This window comes from Camellia sinensis, chromosome 6 (genome assembly GCF_055761805.1).
Source record: "Camellia sinensis isolate YWXY chromosome 6, ASM5576180v1, whole genome shotgun sequence".
NCBI classification, from domain to species: Eukaryota; Viridiplantae; Streptophyta; class Magnoliopsida; order Ericales; family Theaceae; genus Camellia; species Camellia sinensis.
Window position 1 is genome coordinate 157,127,020 of NC_138966.1, and position 18,606 is coordinate 157,145,625.

At 35.3% G+C, this 18,606-nt stretch overlaps 1 protein-coding gene across 3 annotated transcripts; it reads right to left on the reverse strand.

The window, feature by feature from the left end:
• Positions 1–4,163: 4,163 nt before the first annotated feature.
• Positions 4,164–17,577, reverse strand: LOC114288709 (reverse transcriptase-like protein). 3 transcript variants are annotated; one of them, XM_082872811.1, is made up of 14 exons: positions 17,499–17,554; positions 17,392–17,466; positions 17,206–17,311; positions 17,010–17,073; positions 16,824–16,925; positions 16,682–16,746; positions 15,708–15,800; positions 12,146–12,225; positions 11,834–12,050; positions 7,364–7,419; positions 6,766–6,894; positions 5,983–6,166; positions 4,827–4,992; positions 4,164–4,586 (listed from the first exon to the last, which is right to left on the reverse strand). In XM_082872811.1, the coding sequence occupies exons 2-13, from the start codon at positions 17,451–17,453 to the stop codon at positions 4,867–4,869; spliced, it is 1,284 nt and encodes a 427-aa protein (XP_082728937.1). In that variant the 5' UTR covers positions 17,454–17,466; positions 17,499–17,554; the 3' UTR covers positions 4,164–4,586; positions 4,827–4,866. The 3 variants fall into 3 exon arrangements, with proteins under 3 accessions (XP_082728937.1, XP_028088079.2, XP_028088076.2); XM_028232278.2 differs by having other exon boundaries at positions 4,164–4,563; positions 17,392–17,577; XM_028232275.2 differs by having other exon boundaries at positions 17,392–17,576.
• Between the last annotated feature and the right edge of the window lie 1,029 nt (positions 17,578–18,606).

Here is an 18,606-nt window from a genome sequence, read left to right on the forward strand (position 1 = left end):
TTTAGTTGATACTACAAAATTTCATTTTGGATTGGATTTCTCTCATATTCACATCTTAATATAAGAGAATTTGAAGAGCCCGTAAAGCCCATTATTGGTATGAACAGTTTAAGAAGTTTTGAACGGTTCAAATCGTTAAAACGAAATTTGTGATGGCCTTGTAATGGGTCTTACAGGTCCCTAAAATTCTCTTCTTGTGAGATGTGAATACAAAATAAATCCAACACATATGTTTGCCTCCAAAATTTGTGAAACTTACCTGTGAGGCAAAATTGATAACGAAAATATAACTCTCATTTCACAACAACTTCCATCCCACATTACTTAAAATTATAAAAGATCAACCTAATCAAGAGCGGAGTCGCACCATAGGGCATATGGGCAATTAAGTTTTGAAAAATATAGTTCTAAAATTATTTTTAATTAGCCCAGCAAAGTTTGATCGTACTCTTTTTAGAATTTTGACACAAGTTCATCATTTAAGATTTTATGTATGAAAAAAAAAAAAAAAACTAGTATAATTTTTCCCCCAAACATGAATCCTCATTTTTCCCTTTAATCCCAATAATCCTAATTTTACTTTTTTTTTTCTATAGTTTTAAATAATTTTTTTCAAATAGCCCCACTAATTTTTTCTATAGTTCCTAATTTTTTCATTTTCCCTAATTAATCTTCTTTTAATTAGATTTTGTTTCATCGCTATTATTGGATTTGGATGAAGAGCGGCCCAATGTTGTCTGGGCCCTTGGTGCAATTGCAAATAAAACATTTTGCAAACAAATATTAAAATAAAATAAAATAAAATAAATTATATTAATTTCATTCAATATTATAAATTCTCCAATTTTGCATATGTCACATGTCTACTACGAAGACTTTTACCTTTTGAAAAATATATTGATATTAATTTTTTTTTATTTAAATTACACACAAATAATATTATGATTTTAAAAATTTTATTAAATTTTTTATTAAATATCTCACATAAATATAAAATATACATTTATATGACACATTTGATAAAAAATTTAATAAAACTTTTTTTAGCATTACTCATTATACAGGTATTATATTAATATTTTAATATATAAATAAAATTAGACTCCTCTCATGAAGGAACTCATTAAAAGCAAAGCGAGCTCGTGACAAGTGTGGTGATCTCGACCTCATGATAGACTTGCTCTTTCCTTTGTATATCTATATATATCTTCTTTCACAGAAAACCCTAGCAATCTATCTCATAATCTTCTTCTTCTCTATTCGCTGCCTCCATGGCGGCTCACTTCACTTCCCTGTTGAAGATGCAGAGATTTGCTACTACTCATATTCTCTCCCTCAAACTAAACCCATGCTTGTTCCATTCCACAACTTCAAGAAAACCTAACAATCCTCCTGATGTAGCAGTAACAAATCCAACTGATTTGGGGAAATTGTTATCACAAGATTGCAAATTGGTGTTCAATGCGCTGGCTGATGCTCTTAGATTAATGAGATCTCTGCCTTGGATTATCCAATTTGATCAACTGCCAGATGCTGCTGCTGTCACCACAATCCAGCGTTATGCGACCGTGATTTCTCTGTTTAACAAAATGTATATTTTAGGTAGTATAGTTATTTAACTGTTACTGCCACCTGAATCGAGTAGATTATAAGTTTTATAACTGTTATTGCCACCTTATTCGAGTCAATTTTGGGGTTTGTAAATGTTACTGCCGCCTTAATCGTTTGATTTTGAGTTCTGGTAACTGTTACTGCCACGTTATTTGCTCGATTTTGAAATTGAGTGACTGGTAATTGTTACTGTCAGACAATTGAGTTTTCGTAACTGTTATTACCATGTTAATTGCTTGATTTTAATATTGAGTAACTGTTATGCCACCTTAATCATTCGGTTTGGCAATTGTTACTGCCACCTTAATTGTCAGAAGACAATTTGATTATTAAAAATCTCTAATAGCTCAATTTGGAGTTTGTTATTTTAGATAGTTTCTTATAATGCAATTTACTTATATATTGGCGGTGAATGCGCTTGTTATTGTTCTTGAAAACTATTGTTTTGAAAAATTAGTATGCAGATAATAGATCCTCATATTACAATGCCTTAATTAATAAATTTTCTGCAAAGAAGTTTGGCATTTAACAATGTTTATAGGCAATGTTTCAATCAACTTGTGTACTAAGCTCACTGTATCTCTTAGGCAAGTTATTTCTTTGTTTGTCTGTTCTTGTGTACGGATGCTATTTAAAAGATTCATTTTGATCAATTCTATTATATGCATTCCTAATTTTGATATTTTATTTTTTAGTTATGATTATTTTTTTTCTTTAATTATGATATTATTTTAAGAATTTTTTATTATATTTCATTTGTATTTAGTTATAATTTTTTTATTTATTTTAATTATGATTTATAAAGTATAAAATTATATCATTTTTTTCTATGATTATAGTATGCCCTCTTTAATTTTCTTTTGAAACCCTATTCATTGATAATTCTTAGGTGTACATTGCATATCATATGCATGCACTCCTATTATATAATTTTGTGGTTTAAGTTATCTATTTTTGTGAGATAATTTAGATAAGTTTAGTGAAAATTTATATGATTTTGTAAATTTTAAAATTTTTATAAATAAAATTATGCAAATTTATGTTGAATTTACGTATTTTTATGAATTATTTATGTAAATTCGTAAAAATTTGTGAGATTTTGTAAATTGTGCATGAAGAGGTTACACACCCAAACAATTGAACATGTTGCTTGTGTTTCTTTGCTACCAAGTTTTTCAGAGAACTTGATAAGTGTGGAAATTGAGTCCGTATTCTCTCCAGCCAAAGCATCCATCCGGTCCTCCGGACAAGGGACACGATTTGGCCACGTGGCTTAATGAAGATCTACGGTTCAGATAAAAAAAAATAAATAAATTTCGTTTTTCTTTTTTCTTTTCTTCTTCTCTCTCTCACTGATAACTCTCTCTCTCTCTCTCTCTCTCTCTCTCCTCATTACAATCATCGACCCAAATCATTGACCCAAAAAAAAAAAACAGAGGATTGGGATTCTCTGCAAATCAACAGAAATGAAAGGAAGAAGAACAGAGGATGCATCTGGGTTTTTAACTTTTTTTCTTGTTTTGGGCTTCAAGAAGAAGAACACTTCTTCAGCTTGTTCAGCTTCCATGGCTCTTCTTTCTCCCTTTCTCTTCTTCAATTTTTGATGTTGTGTTTTTGTTTTGTTTTGTTTTTTTTTTTGTTCAGATTTGAAATTGGTTAAGAGTTTTCAATTTCTCAGAAATTGGTCCAGATTTGAAATTGGTTCAAATTTGAAATCTGATTTTTTTTTTTACAGATTTAATCACAGATCTGTATTGAAAATATCAATTTTAAAATAAAAAAAACGGAACTGAAATGTTGAGGGGAATAATCAATTAAGTGTTTTGAGGGAGAGAGAGAGAGAGTTACCAGTGAGAAGAAGTAGTTTTTGGTTCAATACCTAGTTGAAATCAATGTCCAAAACAACTATAGGAACAATATTTTTTCCCCACAAATTCAAATCTGAAACTGTACAACTTATGATCAAAAAAGTTAAAAATACATCTTCATTTTCGATACCTTGTGGTTCATAGCTTTGTTTTTCAGATCTCACGAGCTCTAAATCTAAGTTAACAGCCACTAAGAACGAAGAAGAAAAGAAAAAAGAAAAACGAAATTTATTTATTTATTTATTTTTATCTGAGCCGTAGATCTTCATTAAGCCTCGTGGCCCTTGACTGGAGGGATGCTTTGGCTGGAGAGGATCCGGACTCTTGGAAATTTTGTCATTAGCTCCGTATATGTTAAGGTGTGTATGGTACACAGGTTCTTCAAGTGATGTTGCATCCTAACAACGGAATTTTTTTTACTATTCACGCTTTTAAAACTATATTTATAATATGCACTCCCTTCATAATTTGATAATTGCAATCTTACAATTTTATCATATTTATTTAAAATAAAAAATAAAAATCAATAGTGTATTTGTAAAATCATTATTTTGTCCATTTATTTGACCTACAATTATTGAGTCAATCTTTTTCTTTTCCATTTTTTTTCCTTTTTTTTTAAATTTTTTTTATGTGAATCATATAGACAAGAATCTAAAACATAAAAATAAGAGCGAAGTGGGCTTTGTGCTGTGAATCAAATCCAATAGCTTGCGGAAAAGATCACAAAAATCCGGAGGGGTGTGCAGTATGCACAACAGCCCCCCCAAACCCTCAGAAAACAATACAGGAAGTACAAACTTTAACTTATCTGGAAGACCATCTGCTGACTAATACTATAGAAGCTCTAAGGAATCAAGTATACAAAGTACAAAAACTTTAAACTGTCATGTTAATGAAGCTTCAAGCAAGTATGACACCATTAATCCTCCTTCGAAGTTTTTGTTGACTTCCAATTGGATTATTAATAATAAAACCAGTACCCGCCCTAGATGGTTTGCCTTCCATGGTCCGTTTGAATTAATTGTCCATTTCTCGTTGTCATTCTCCAAAGAAGTTCCTTGTTGCAACACATCTGATAAAACTGGACTATAGCTCCACGTTATTCTGTTAAACAGTGATAATTTAAACCAAAAACTGTACAAAACTAGATAAGGAAACATGTAAACAGAATTTCTCTATATGTCATGCATTAAATAGTACAAAACTTGATACAAAAGGTTGTTTGACCTTCAAAGAGTATTGTTGCAAGTATTGTACCAATAAGTTTAGGAACATCAGCAACAAAGTTCATATAGAATACAATGAATTTTATATATTAATGAACATTGAACGATAAGTTCTTACCAAATGATCAAACACCATCACTTCTGGAGCTTAAAAGCAGTCAATTCTCAGAACTAATGTCAGATTGCAATTCTGTGTTCATTCTTTGCATGAGCATTTCTTCAATAGCATCCACAAAGCTTAAAATGTTTTGTCGCATATGTGCATCCAACGAATTTGCCACTTCCTAGTAACAAAATAGAAAAAATATATAAATAAAATACTCTCAATGAAAATAGTATCAATATTTTGGAGCACATATATTAGAATATCAAGTACCCATTTAAGGACACAAATCTTTATTGAACTAACCATGCATCTCATGTTTGAACTCTAATGGAAATAAATAATGGTAGAACAATTAGCTAACTTAGATACACCATAGAGGACCAACATCTGTAAATCAGTCATTAACACTCCACTCCAGCTAGTAAAACATAAAAGTTGTGGCCATTCATACAACTGATAACAGACAATCTTTAGTAAGAAAAATATTGAAGTTGAGGAAATTCATACAGCTGAAAACAATCTACGTGAAGAACCAACCACAGGGAACTCTCTTTATACATTCGCACGAGCTAATTGACAATTCATTTGGAACCATAAGCTAAAAATTTAATACGTAATAATAAATTAAAGGGCAAGGAAAGCATTATTTTAAGATTTGGTAGCATCGTACGATCAGTAAATTAGTATTTTTTAGACAAATCCAAGTTCTTACTGATCTCCATCCAACCAAGATCCATGGAGAAACACAGGGCAATCAACCTTATGAACACCTAGGCAGTGGTTCTTTTACTTTCCAACAGTATTTTAAAAAGCCTTAGGTATCTATTAGAAAGTGAATTATATTTCCATTCCAGAAACCTTGCTTATTTACACATTCAGGATACAACACATTTGTAAATATAGTAGGACAGGAAATGAACTTGTGTTTGAATGCATAGTTGAGTACTGCCATGTGGCCAGGCCAAACAAACCAGACAAAGAAAACCGTGAAAAAATGAACTAAAATAATATATATTGCTGAAATTTCTTGGAGAGTAATGCATATTTATGTTTACCAACTTGGGCAGGATGACCCAAATTAAGAGGTGCCTTTTGAAAGATCATTTTTGAAGCCAAGTGAATGATTTTATTTGTTTAAAGCAAGAGCAAAATGGACAATACAGCTCACCTCAACCTTGCCGAGAAAGCTCAGTGAAATTTCCTTTGAATATTGACTGGAGCGCTTGAGTGATATCAGCTTTAATGCATGATTTGACACTGGCCAACCTTGAGCCGTCTTAAAGGAAGCATCAACTCCACCCACCATATGGGCAACTATTATCTCAACCCCATCTAAATACTCAAAAGAGTACCTGCATAAGTAACACATGATTGCATTTGAGAAGGTACTGTATTCCAAAATATAGATAAGGGGCCTAAAAACAAAATGTGAACTTGTTCGTGGGATGAAAAATGTTGGGTATGCGAACACTCAAATAGATTTCTAAACGAAGAACGTCCAGTGTCAGACAAAATAATTAAGTTGAAAGAAAGAGATTAAGATAAGACCTAAAATTAATGTTGTCCGAATCAAACCTCCCCCTCCCCAGGGAAATTCACTTTCCACCACCTGAGCTCTCATGTGTAGATTTTACATGTCTGCAAACATATGCTGGCCACCTAGTTTTGATAGTTGATAAGGAGTGGTTATTTCTTTCTTCAATTCCACAGAGTAATGTCTATACATGGACTGGGGATATGACCTAAATATTCTTAGTTTAATAATTTTTCGGGGGGGCCTTGCTATCACAACGGAAATATTTGAACACTCAAATTAAAACAGGGAAATTTTCAAGAAAAACAGAATAATCACCACCAGAAGTTTAAATTGGCAAAATTATGTCAAATAAATATTTGTTATGAAATTTCAGAACTCCAACTAGTAGTCATGAACCATAAATATAAGTCTCACCTTGATTTATTTGCAAAATTCACCAACAATCGCCTTAGTGTGCATAGAACAATTCTATCTTGCACACGTCTTATAAACCACTCCAACGAAGACCTAGTCTCCAGCATTGACGTATCTGGAAACAACTGCCTGGAAACAAAACAAATTATTTGTGTATCTAGGAAACAAACACAATAAAGCATAACTACATATCAGGCCATAACCCCTTGAAGCATATAGGGATTGATATCATTTAGATGCCTACACATCAAAGAATTCAAATTTACATATCTCGATGTATATAAATTCTAAATTAAATTTCATTACCAGCAAGAAAAGATACAAGGAGAAATTTGAGCAAATATTTCTCCTGAGAGAGAGAGAGAAAGAGAGAAGCAAATAGCTTCCATCAATCAGACAAAAAAGAATAAAGTTGGTAGGTGATTAAGACATTCTAAAAGTTGTTAGAGAAATTGAGATAACTAACAAATCTGAAATATTAACACCTTGAGTTATTTTGCAAAAATGAATAAACAATATGAAAAGAAATTATCTGCACAGCTGTACCAGAAAACACAAAAACGACATATAAAGAGAGACATCCATGATCTACACAGACCTGAAAGATTTTGCAGCATCAATTAATTCACCTATGCATACATCATTTGGGAAAATCTGGAAACATCACAAACAACGTTAAAAACTGTTAAAATCCACCTACTCTCCACCTACTTCACCCACTTAAACCTACTCCACTAAACCTAACCCACTACACCACTACCACCTCACCTACTCCACTAAACCTTCACCCACTTAAACCTACTCCACTAAACCTAACCCACTACACCACTACCATCTCACCTACTCCACTAAACCTAACCCACTACACCACTACCACCTCCACTTCACCTACTCCTCACCCACTACACACTCACCCTCTTCTATATATAGGAATCATGAATCATTGTAAAATCAATAACATTATATCAATCTTGTAACAATTACAAACATCAATCAATAATACAATTCTCTTTTTCTCTTTATACATTAAATTTCTACATGGTATCAGAGCAAGGTTAAGAAGCTAGTAATTCTGCTTCACCGGCGGGCGGCAGCCTCGCCTTGGCCGCCCGCCGGACCTCCACACATTCCTTCACTCCGCTGCCACAAATTCCACATCTCTCTCTAGATTTAGTATATACAGAGAGCTATGGAGTCTAAGCCAAGCTTACTGAGGAACATTCTGGTTCGACTCTTTGTCTTCGGTGTTCTCATCATCGCCGTCCGATTCGCCTACGTCGTCACCATCAGAGGCGAATCCTGCGATCTCGGAAGCTTCTGCTTCTTTTCCTCGCCGGAAAATCTCAACCTCGTGATCGGCGTCCAAAATCGCAGGTCATCGGCGATCATTTCAAACGACGCCGCCCTGATTGCATCGTCAGCGACATGTTCCATCCCTGGACTGCCGACCTTGGTGCTCGCCTCGGCATTCCCAGGTTCTTGTTCTATGTTACAGAGACATTTGCTTTGCCGGGTCTCCCCGATGATAACATCATATTTACCAAGAGAAAAATCCCATACTGGTTTAAGGAGAAAGGAACTGGTTATGGACAAATAATTGACGAGGTCATGTTACTTTCCAACCCATGTGCACTTTTGTTTTTATTCTACTTTTTGACATACCAACTCATGTGCACCTTTTCTTTTTTTTTTCTGTTTTATTTTACTTTTTGACCCATCATTCCACCACCTTCCTCTTTTTTTCTAAATCATATTTTTATCACCGCCCACTCCATGATACCTATTTATTATTATTATTATTATTATTATTATTATTATTATTATTATTATTAAAAAAAAAAAAAAAAAAAAAAAAAAATTCATTCCATTTATTTTTTCTGCTCAGTCTTGTACCTTCAAGCCATTCGGATTTGCACAATACACTCATTTTATTTCTATCGGTATTTCGCCCTGATCACAATTTTACACCAAAAAAAAAAAAAAAAAAAAAAAAAAAACAACAAACCCAAACAACCACATCCACAGGCGGGCTTTTTTCTTCTCTACTCTGCCGCCGGTCTCTTCTTCTTGCCTCCGTCTTGGCCGGCCCTTGACGGTGTTGCCTCCGGATTTCCCACGCCACCGAGCACATTTACTCCCTGCTCCTCCACTGCCGCATATGGCGGTCCTCCAAATCGGAACATCACGGTGGCCTTCCGCTTCAGCTCCTTGTTTTCTGTCCTTAGCACGCTTATCTCTGCTCGCGCATCCTTATACATGCGTTGGAGCAGAGCCAGCTGGGAGTTTAAATGCTGCACCTCATTTGTCCTACTCTGCAGCCGGTTCGACAAATTTGTGACCGCCGTCATGGTTTCCACGCATGACTTCAGAGTATACTGATTAGCCTCAATATCAGTTTGCATCGCCATTTTTTGTTCCACCGACCGCATCGGAAAGTTCAATGGAGCAAAACCAGAGGTGTTTGGTTGCGGTTCACTGGCCACCGCACCAGTTATTTCTCTTGTGGGCTCGTTCAGTTCTGGAAAGAGCGTGAGCAGGTTCTGGGTAACTGGACGGGAAGAAGAGGCCATGTTTTTGAGTTGCTAGGTGTTTCAGAGAAGGGTTGGTTTCCGGGTGTTTCAAGATTTGCAGAGACAAGCTCTCCGAGCGTTCAGAGGTTTCAGACTCGTATGCACAGCCTTCGCCTCAACCTTGTTTTAAATAGCCAGGGCCAGCCACGCGCATCGCGCGCCTCTTGCCGCCCGACAAACTGGCACGCCTTTTCATGGCACATCTTTTGATAAAGTGGACACGCCTTTTGATGGCACACCTTTTTATGGATTGGGCACGTCTTTTTGATGGCACGCCTTTTTACAAAATTGGGCACACCTTTTGAGGGTGCATTTTTTAAGGGTCCGACAAGACTCTATAAACTGTCCCGACATTTGATTCCGGTTAGCTTTTTCAAGGGTCCGACAAGACTCTGTAAACTGTCCCGACATTGATTCCGGTTAGCTCCTTTAAGAGTCCGACAAGACTCTGTAAACTGTCCCGACATTGATTCCGGTTAGTTTCTACAAGGGTCCAGCAAGACTCCGTAAACTGTCACCCATAAACTGTCTTCTACAACGGTCCGACATGACCCCATAAACTGTCTTCTACAACGGTCCGACATGACCCCATAAACTGTCTTCTACATCGGTCTGACACCACCATACAGTGTCCTCTACAACGTTATGACACCCCATACAGTGTCTTCACCAACGGTCTGACACGACCATACAGTGTCACCTATCATCTTTTATTTTTATGTATTTTCTTGTTTTGTTACTCTCTCCAAACTCAAGTTGGTTAGTTCCTATCCCCCTTGAGTTTGCGGGGGCTGTTAAAATCCACCTACTCTCCACCTACTTCACCCACTTAAACCTACTCCACTAAACCTAACCCACTACACCACTACCACCTCACCTACTCCACTAAACCTTCACCCACTTAAACCTACTCCACTAAACCTAACCCACTACACCACTACCATCTCACCTACTCCACTAAACCTAACCCACTACACCACTACCACCTCCACTTCACCTACTCCTCACCCACTACACACTCACCCTCTTCTATATATAGGAATCATGAATCATTGTAAAATCAATAACATTATATCAATCTTGTAACAATTACAAACATCAATCAATAATACAATTCTCTTTTTCTCTTTATACATTAAATTTCTACAAAAACAACTCAGAATATATAGAAAGAAACAAAAATAAATAAATAAATAAATAAAAAATAAAAATAAAAAAACTGATCTTAAGCTAATGATGACACACAAATCACCATAAAGAGACACATCATAGGTAGATAGCTGAAGAATTCCTAACAGATAAATAAATATTGGGGGGGCAAAGTAAGTGAAGTGAACAATGTGAAAAAAAAAAATTAAGACAAACCATATGAGATATGTTTACTACTTTAAATCGTCTAATTGTCTCAAGTGTAAGCTTTAAAGCACAATAGGCATCCTACTCAGCTCTTCATTATTCTAAATACAACTCATGTTTTTTTGCATTTAAAAAACTTATGAATAAAAGATTTAAATGACTACAAAATCTATGGAAGAATTATGACACCCTAAACCAGCCTGCAAATAGTGTTCCCTGATTAATTAATGTGCCATGTTGTCAAAATGATATTTGCTTGAGTTCAAATCATATTTTAATATTGTTGTAACCCAGTTACATGTTTAATGGAAATGAAATCTATGTAAAAACTTGATAATATATGTGCTCATAGAGAAATAAAAGCATACTAAAGTAAAAAGAGACTACCACAAAATCCACAAATGCTAGCAGATATTCAATACACATTCTCAGAATATTTATTTTATAGTCAAATTTTAATCCCAAGGAGCAATCTGGTATCTTAAATTTACAATTCCAGACAATATAATTGAGCCTCAGAGGAAAGGAGATAAGAATATTAGACGGTCAGGAAAATAGAATATTGGGAGGACATACAACATTAAATAAAAATGATAAGAGCAAAACTGATTTTCTTCTCTCTTTTACCAGCATAAGGGTGGCTTTGTCCCCTTCTTGTCTTAGCTGATACAAAAGAAACTTTCACAACACTAATGCGAAACCCATAACAATAAAATCCCCATCTCGATGCACAAAATGTTAAAAGTTCCATTCACTTGTTCTTTTATTTATTTATTTTCACTTTCAAATCATTGAGGAGGAAAAGAAGAATAAAATTTGATGCATTGTTTTCATTAAGTTGAAGAATGCCCCATGGCCCCCACATTATAGTTGCACAGTAGCATTGGCAATTCACCAAGACCAAGTAGTTGTGTACATTAAGGTATGGTTGGTGGTAATAGAAGTGTGTGGGATCACCTAGTAGCCTAAGCAACAGCCTAGGTACCAAAGAGACTACCTATACTTATGAAATAAGTCTCCAAAAGTTGAGGATTCCGAATTGTTAAAGTCCTAAAGTTCTCCCCATGATTTAGAGGCCTTTGGTAAGTGTTGAAGATACCAGCTCACATATAATTCCAAATTTCAAAATTAAAAAGTTCTACCTCGACACTCTTTAGATCCAATGTCCCTTCCACAACTTCTATTATCAATTCATGATTCTGTTCCAATGACTCAGCAATATCTTCAATTTTGTGTTGGAACAATAAGCTTTCTGAATTTGGAATGCATGTCTTTAATGACAACCTAATGCAGTTTCCTTCATATTCAATTACTTTAAGACCTGTCAATGCATCTTCAATCTTTTCTATAGCCTCGAACCTATGAACATAACAAAATACATAAATTAAAACACACATAAAATAATTGGAACATGACAGAGAATGGAGAACCTGCAAAATCTGTAGACAAATTACCTCTTCAAAATGCCATCAAGATTTTGCAACGAACTCAGAGTTATTTCATGCTTCTCAATCTGGTGGCTAAGTTCCAACATCTGCAAGGTACAACAACAATAATATCATATAATGATTACTTTCTTCAAGGCACCAGGAAAGGTCAAAGATGCGACATCACAAATACAGTTATGGTAGAAACTAACATAAAACATATGGCTTAGAACTACACCAATATATAAGGCCACCACAGAAAGATCACTTAATAACTAAAATAAAGCGTACCCATTATTTTGATAGCATTACATAATATGATTATATTAAAGTTTAGAGAATCTTGTATTGATATGTCACATTTTCCTAAGAAAGTGGTTTATGTAAAAATTTATGTATTATTGATTGATGTTTATTGATAGATTTATTGATACATTTTCTGTAAAAATTTATGTATTATTGATTGATGTTTATTGATAGATTTATTGATACATTTTCTGTCTATTACAAATGGTTCCTTATATAGATGTAGGTGTAGTGGATGGTGTGTAGTGGATGGTGATAGTGGTGTAGTGGGTTAGGTTTAGTGGAGTAGGTGAGGTGGTAGTGGTGTAGTGGGTTAGGTTTAGTGGAGTAGGTGAGGTGGTAGTGGTGGTAGGTGATGGTAAATTCTAACAGCCCCCCGCAAACTCAAGGAGGATAGAAACTAACCAATTTGAGTTTGAAGAGAGGAACAAAACAAGAAAATTCATAAAAAAAGGATAGGAGACACTGTATGGTCGTGTCAGACCGTTGGTGAAGACACTGGATGGTGGTGTCATAACGTTGTAGAGGACACTGTATGGGGGTGTCATAACGTTGTAGAGGACACTGGATGGCGGTGTCAGACCGATGTAGAAGACAGTTTATGGGGTCATGTTGGACCGTTGTAGAAGACAGGTTATGGGGTCATGTCGGACCGTTGTAGCAGACAATGTTGTGACAGTTGTTGTGACAGTGCACGGAGTCTTGCTGGACCCTTGTAGAAACTAACCGGAATCTATGTCGGGACAGTTTACAGAGTCTTGTCGGACCCAGAAAGGAGCTAACCGGAATCAATGTCGGGACAGTTTACAGAGTCTTGTTGGACCCTTGTAGAAACTAACCGGAATCTATGTCGGGACAGTTTACAGAGTCTTGTCGGACCCTTGTAGAAACTAACCGGAATCTATGTCGGGACAGTTTACAGAGTCGTGTCAGACCCATAAAAAAGTCGCACCCTCAAAAGGTGTGCCCAATCTTTCAAAAGGCGTGCCATCAAAAGGCGTGCCCAATCCATAAAAAGACGTGCCATCAAAAAGCGCGCCCACTTCATCAAAAGACGTGCCGGATGCATCATGGCGAGGCACGTGAGTGCCTTGGTTGGCGCGCCCGTTTGTCGGCTGGTGGTAAGAGACGCGCGATGCGCGTGGCTGCCTCGGCTATAAGACGGAGGCTGAGGCTGAGGCAAAAAACCTGCGAGAGATATTCTGAGAGAGAGTTCTGAGAGAGATTCTGTAACACTCTGTTTTTTGAGAGAGATACTGTGTAACACTCTGTTGCTTAGAAAATGGCTTCATCGTCTTCCCGCGGGCTGCTCACTCTCTTTCCCGACCTCAACGAGTCAATGAGAGAGACAACTGGTGCGGTGGCACTGGAACCTCAACCAAGCGCCCCGGAGTTTACTCCGTTGAACTTTCCGATGCGGTCTGTGGAGCAAAGAATGGCAGTGCAGTCGGATGTGGAGGCCAATCAGTATACTTTGAAGGCATGTGTGGAAAGCATGACGGCGGTCACAAACTTGTCGAACCGGCTGCAGAGTAGGACAAATGAGGTGCAGCATTTAAATGCCCAGCTGGCTCTGCTCCAACGCATGTATAAGGATGCGCGAGCAGAGATCAGTGTGCTAAAGGCAGAAAACAAGGAGCTGAATCGGAAGGCCACCGTGATGTTCCGATTCGGAGGTCCACCATATGCTGTAGTGGAGGAGCAGGGAGGAGGCAACTTGCTTGGTGGTCTAGGAAGCACGGAGGCAACAACGGCAAGGACCACCCAGGACGGAGGCAAGAAGAAAAGACCGGCGGCTGAGTAGAGAAGAAAAATCCCACTGTGGGTGTGGTAGTTTTGTTTTTGTTTGTGTGGGTTTTTTTTTTTTTTTTTTTTTTTTTTTTTTTGATGTAAAAGTGTGATCGGGGTTGATCCCCTGATATGAATAAAATGACAAGGTTGTGGAATGTTGTTGGTGTTATTTTGTGGTGTTGTTTTGTTTAATAAGAAAAATAAAATAAAAGAAAATAATGGATAAAGAAAATAGAGAAAAATATTTGTGGATGAGTGATAAGAAAAACAGCAGTGTGATTTTTTTTTTTTTTTTTTTTTTTTTTTTTTGGTGGAATATAAAATAAATAATAATAAGAGAATGGAAAACGGGTGATGCTTACTAACAAGGGATAGGGAAAATATATTATAATAAAATATATATATATATATATATATTAAAATAAAAGAAAATGGTGAAAGAACGTGGATGAAATAAATTAAGAGAAAGGAGAGATTGAGTGGGTGCATGATGATGATGTTGGGTCCATGGAGAGAGAGAGAGAGGGATGTCCAAGAAGCTTGTGCTTTTGACAGTTACACATTACCCAAGCTGTATGTGAAGATGCATGTTACTGTCTTACACTTCTGCAGGCTTGGTATTCTTTGTGGGGCACTTGCAACACGTGACATTGAAAATTGTATTCGAAAATGATGACATCTCCAACATGAAACGTCTTGGAAGCAGCCCAGGCCTTGTAATCAATATTCCCAATGATGGTTCAACCAGCGGAGTCCCCAACCTTGTATACTGCTGCCATTGAAACCTTCAAGCCAGCAAACATGGCTACCAACAACAGAGCCACAGCTCTACACCCCACACCCAAATCCATGGCTAAGAGAGAGAGAGCAAATCGGGAAAAAAACAGCAGTGACGAGCAGAAAAGCAGCGCCAGAAACGCCAACGACGACGACGAGTAAGAGTACAACCACGGATATGTGAGAGGCGAGGTGAACGGCGATAGAGGCTAGACGATGATGCGGGTGCCGCCGCCGACATAGCGGAGGAGGGGTGTAAGAAAATGTTGAAGAAGTCAAGGTATGTGTAGAAAATAAGCGGAATAGGTTGAGGTCCGGCGGGCGGCCAAGGCGAGGTTGCCGCCCGCCGGTGAAGCGAGAAATACTAAGGTCTTAACCTTGCTCTGATACCATGTAAAAATTTATGTATTATTGATTGATGTTTATTGATAGATTTATTGATACATTTTCTGTCTATTACAAATGGTTCCTTATATAGATGTAGGTGTAGTGGATGGTGTGTAGTGGATGGTGATAGTGGTGTAGTGGGTTAGGTTTAGTGGAGTAGGTGAGGTGGTAGTGGTGTAGTGGGTTAGGTTTAGTGGAGTAGGTGAGGTGGTAGTGGTGGTAGGTGATGGTAAATTCTAACAGTTTACATGCAGACTTCCCATGTTTGCTAAGTTAATCCATCATCATGGAAGCAAATAATATTAAACATAAGGATGAAAAATGAAACCTTAAACTTGTAATCTGCCTTTGCATTTAACAACGCCACTTCTCCATCTGAAGAGCAATCAACATATCCATCAGCTTTTCCTTTCTCAGTACCCTAAAATATGACACGCATACAAAGAATAAGATGCCAAGATACAAAACAAAAATGTAAATAGACTGAAAAGCTCTGGACTATTGAGAATATAGGTAGCAAATAAAATATAGATAAGTGGCGAAAAAAAAGTTAGCAGGAGATCACATTCAGTGTGTTTGGTTTCAGTTTTCTGAATACAGTTTTTTAAAAATTGAGTTTTTTATTTTTCGTATTTTTTGTTTTTAGTGAATATTTTTAAAATTTTAAGCAATTTTTTTTACTTTTTTAGATGCACCTTACTTAAATGTATTTAAATAATAAAATATTTATGAAAAAATATTTTAAAAAATTAATAAATACACAAAAATATGAAAAATGTACTAAATTTTTGTAATTTTTTTTTGTATTTTTTGGTATTTAGTGTATTTTTTAAAGATTATTTTCACAAATATTATACTTTTTAAGTGTACTTATGTTACTTGTGTCTAAAATTTTTTAAAAAATTGCTTAAAATATTTAAAAAAAAAATCATTGAAAATATTAAAATATGAAAAATAAAAAAGTAAAATTTTCTGAAAACTGTTTTTTGAAAACCAGAACCAAACAAAGTGATTGCAATTTGAAGTGCGAATTGTAGAACTTACAACTCCAAAATATCATGTGTATGATGCACACTCCTATAGCTTGATTTTTATTTTTATATATAATTTTTGCTGTACTTTTTCATATGTTAGAAGTTAACCATCATTACATCATTTACTTTAAATTGGTTATGCACATGATATATTCTATTGACAAAGAGTAACCTGAACATAGAATTCAGAAAACAACTCCCTAAAATTATTTATTTGTTTAAATTTTTTTGGTGGTACATTTAACACAACTCCTAAGAGTTAACTCACCAGCGAAGCAATGCAGTCTAAGGAACAATTCAACCCTTCAAGCTCGATCTCCAGCTGACTAGAATCTGCAAATACACAAACACCACATATGCATTCAAGCACTTACATGAGAAATTTAAAAACAAAATTATAATCTTCACACCTTTAATGTACGTTCTCGTAAGATCCTCAATTTCATTTGAAATTCTAACATTTTCAGACTCCACAGAGTTGAGTTCCTCTTTCACTTTTCCCAAATATGCATCTACAGTGAAAAAATCAATTACCCAATTTAAATCACATGTAACTACACGCGCGCGGACACACACACAGAATGTGAAAGGTTTACCTAAATCTTCAGAAGCTAAAGACCCAATATCTGAGAACTCTGATAGAACTTGATTAATTTTGCTCTGTATTATAATTTTTTTTTAAAAAAATTGAACCAAAATGTGAAAGTAAGGAATGCAAGTGAGGTTAAATAGCAGAGTAAGAGTAGAAATCGAATGAAATTAAGCAACTTTTTAGAAGAAATTGGGGTTTGCCTCGAGCTGAAGAGCACAGTCTTTGAGCAATCGCTCTGAATCTGAAGGGCGTAATTCTGGGACGTCGTTGGAGCTTCCATGGATGTCTCTTAGCTCCTTTATTCGACTGAAAAAAAAAATGGAAAAAATATATACATATTTATTTATATATACATACATAATAGAGAGAGAGAGAGTATGAAGGACCTCCGAATGGTGTCAAGGTCTACGGTGTCTGAAGAGTGAAGTGTTTCCATCGCGTCTCCCATTTTCTCGGCACTTTCTCTCCTTTTCTTTTTGGTTTTCTTGGGAAATCTCTCTCCTCTCTCTGTGTCTGTATGTATTTCTGATCTCCCGCCTTTGGTACCCCGACCCAAAAGATGGAAGGCTGTTCAAAACGAAGCGTAGAATGGGTTCAGATCGGCCCAGAAAATTAATAGGGAGCCCAATAAATATTATTTCAACAACCACTCAAGCTATTTTAATGATTGTTTGGAATTGATTTTTTTAGTTTTTAGTAAAAAGAAATTTTTTAAAAAAATCAAAATTTTTAAAATTTTTGTGTTGTACTTTACTAAAAGAATCATAAAAGTAAAAAATAAATTTAAAAAAATTGACAAAAGTCCATTAAAGATAATTTAATAAAAAAAAAAAGAGTTAAATCGGTTGAATTTTGTTATTTTTAATCTTTAATGATTTTTTTTTAATTTCTTTTACTACTTTTTAAATTCTTTTATACTAAACGGGATGGAAAAGTAAAAAAAAAAAAAAGGTTAAATTTGAAAAAAAAAAAATTCACTAAAGATAAAAAAATTTGAAAAAAAAAAGGTTATTTTTTTATTTGGGTGCCAAATGAGGGCTTATATGGGGATTTAAAAAGGAAAGAAAAAAAAATTAAAAAAAAACTTATAATTCATTTATATTTCCTTTATTTTTTAAATTCCTACCTAGAAAACAACAGAAGCATCTGCTTGTACTGAATTCAGTTACTGAAACAATTTTAAAACTTGCTTTTGGGGGGGGGGGGGGGGGTTAGAGTGTTGGGTGATGGGGAAGGCTAAGGGTTGTTTGAAAAGATGGTAAAAAGTGATTTTTTGACTTTTAACTATTTTTGACTTTTTTAGACAAATGATTTAAGAAGTTGGTAAAAAGTGATTTTTGACTTTTTTTATTAATATTTGTTTATGATGTCAAATAATAATAAAATGACCAAACTACTCCCATTTATTTAAAATATTTACAACTTCACTTATGTAACACATTTTGACCCACGAGGATAAAATTATAATTTCACCGTTGGCTAAAAACCAACTTCCCAAATGAAAAAAAAAAAAAAAGACAAAAAAGCCAACTTTTGGCTTTTGCTACAAACCAAAAAAAGTGACTAAAAACCAACTTTCCAAAATAACCCTAAGTAATCGA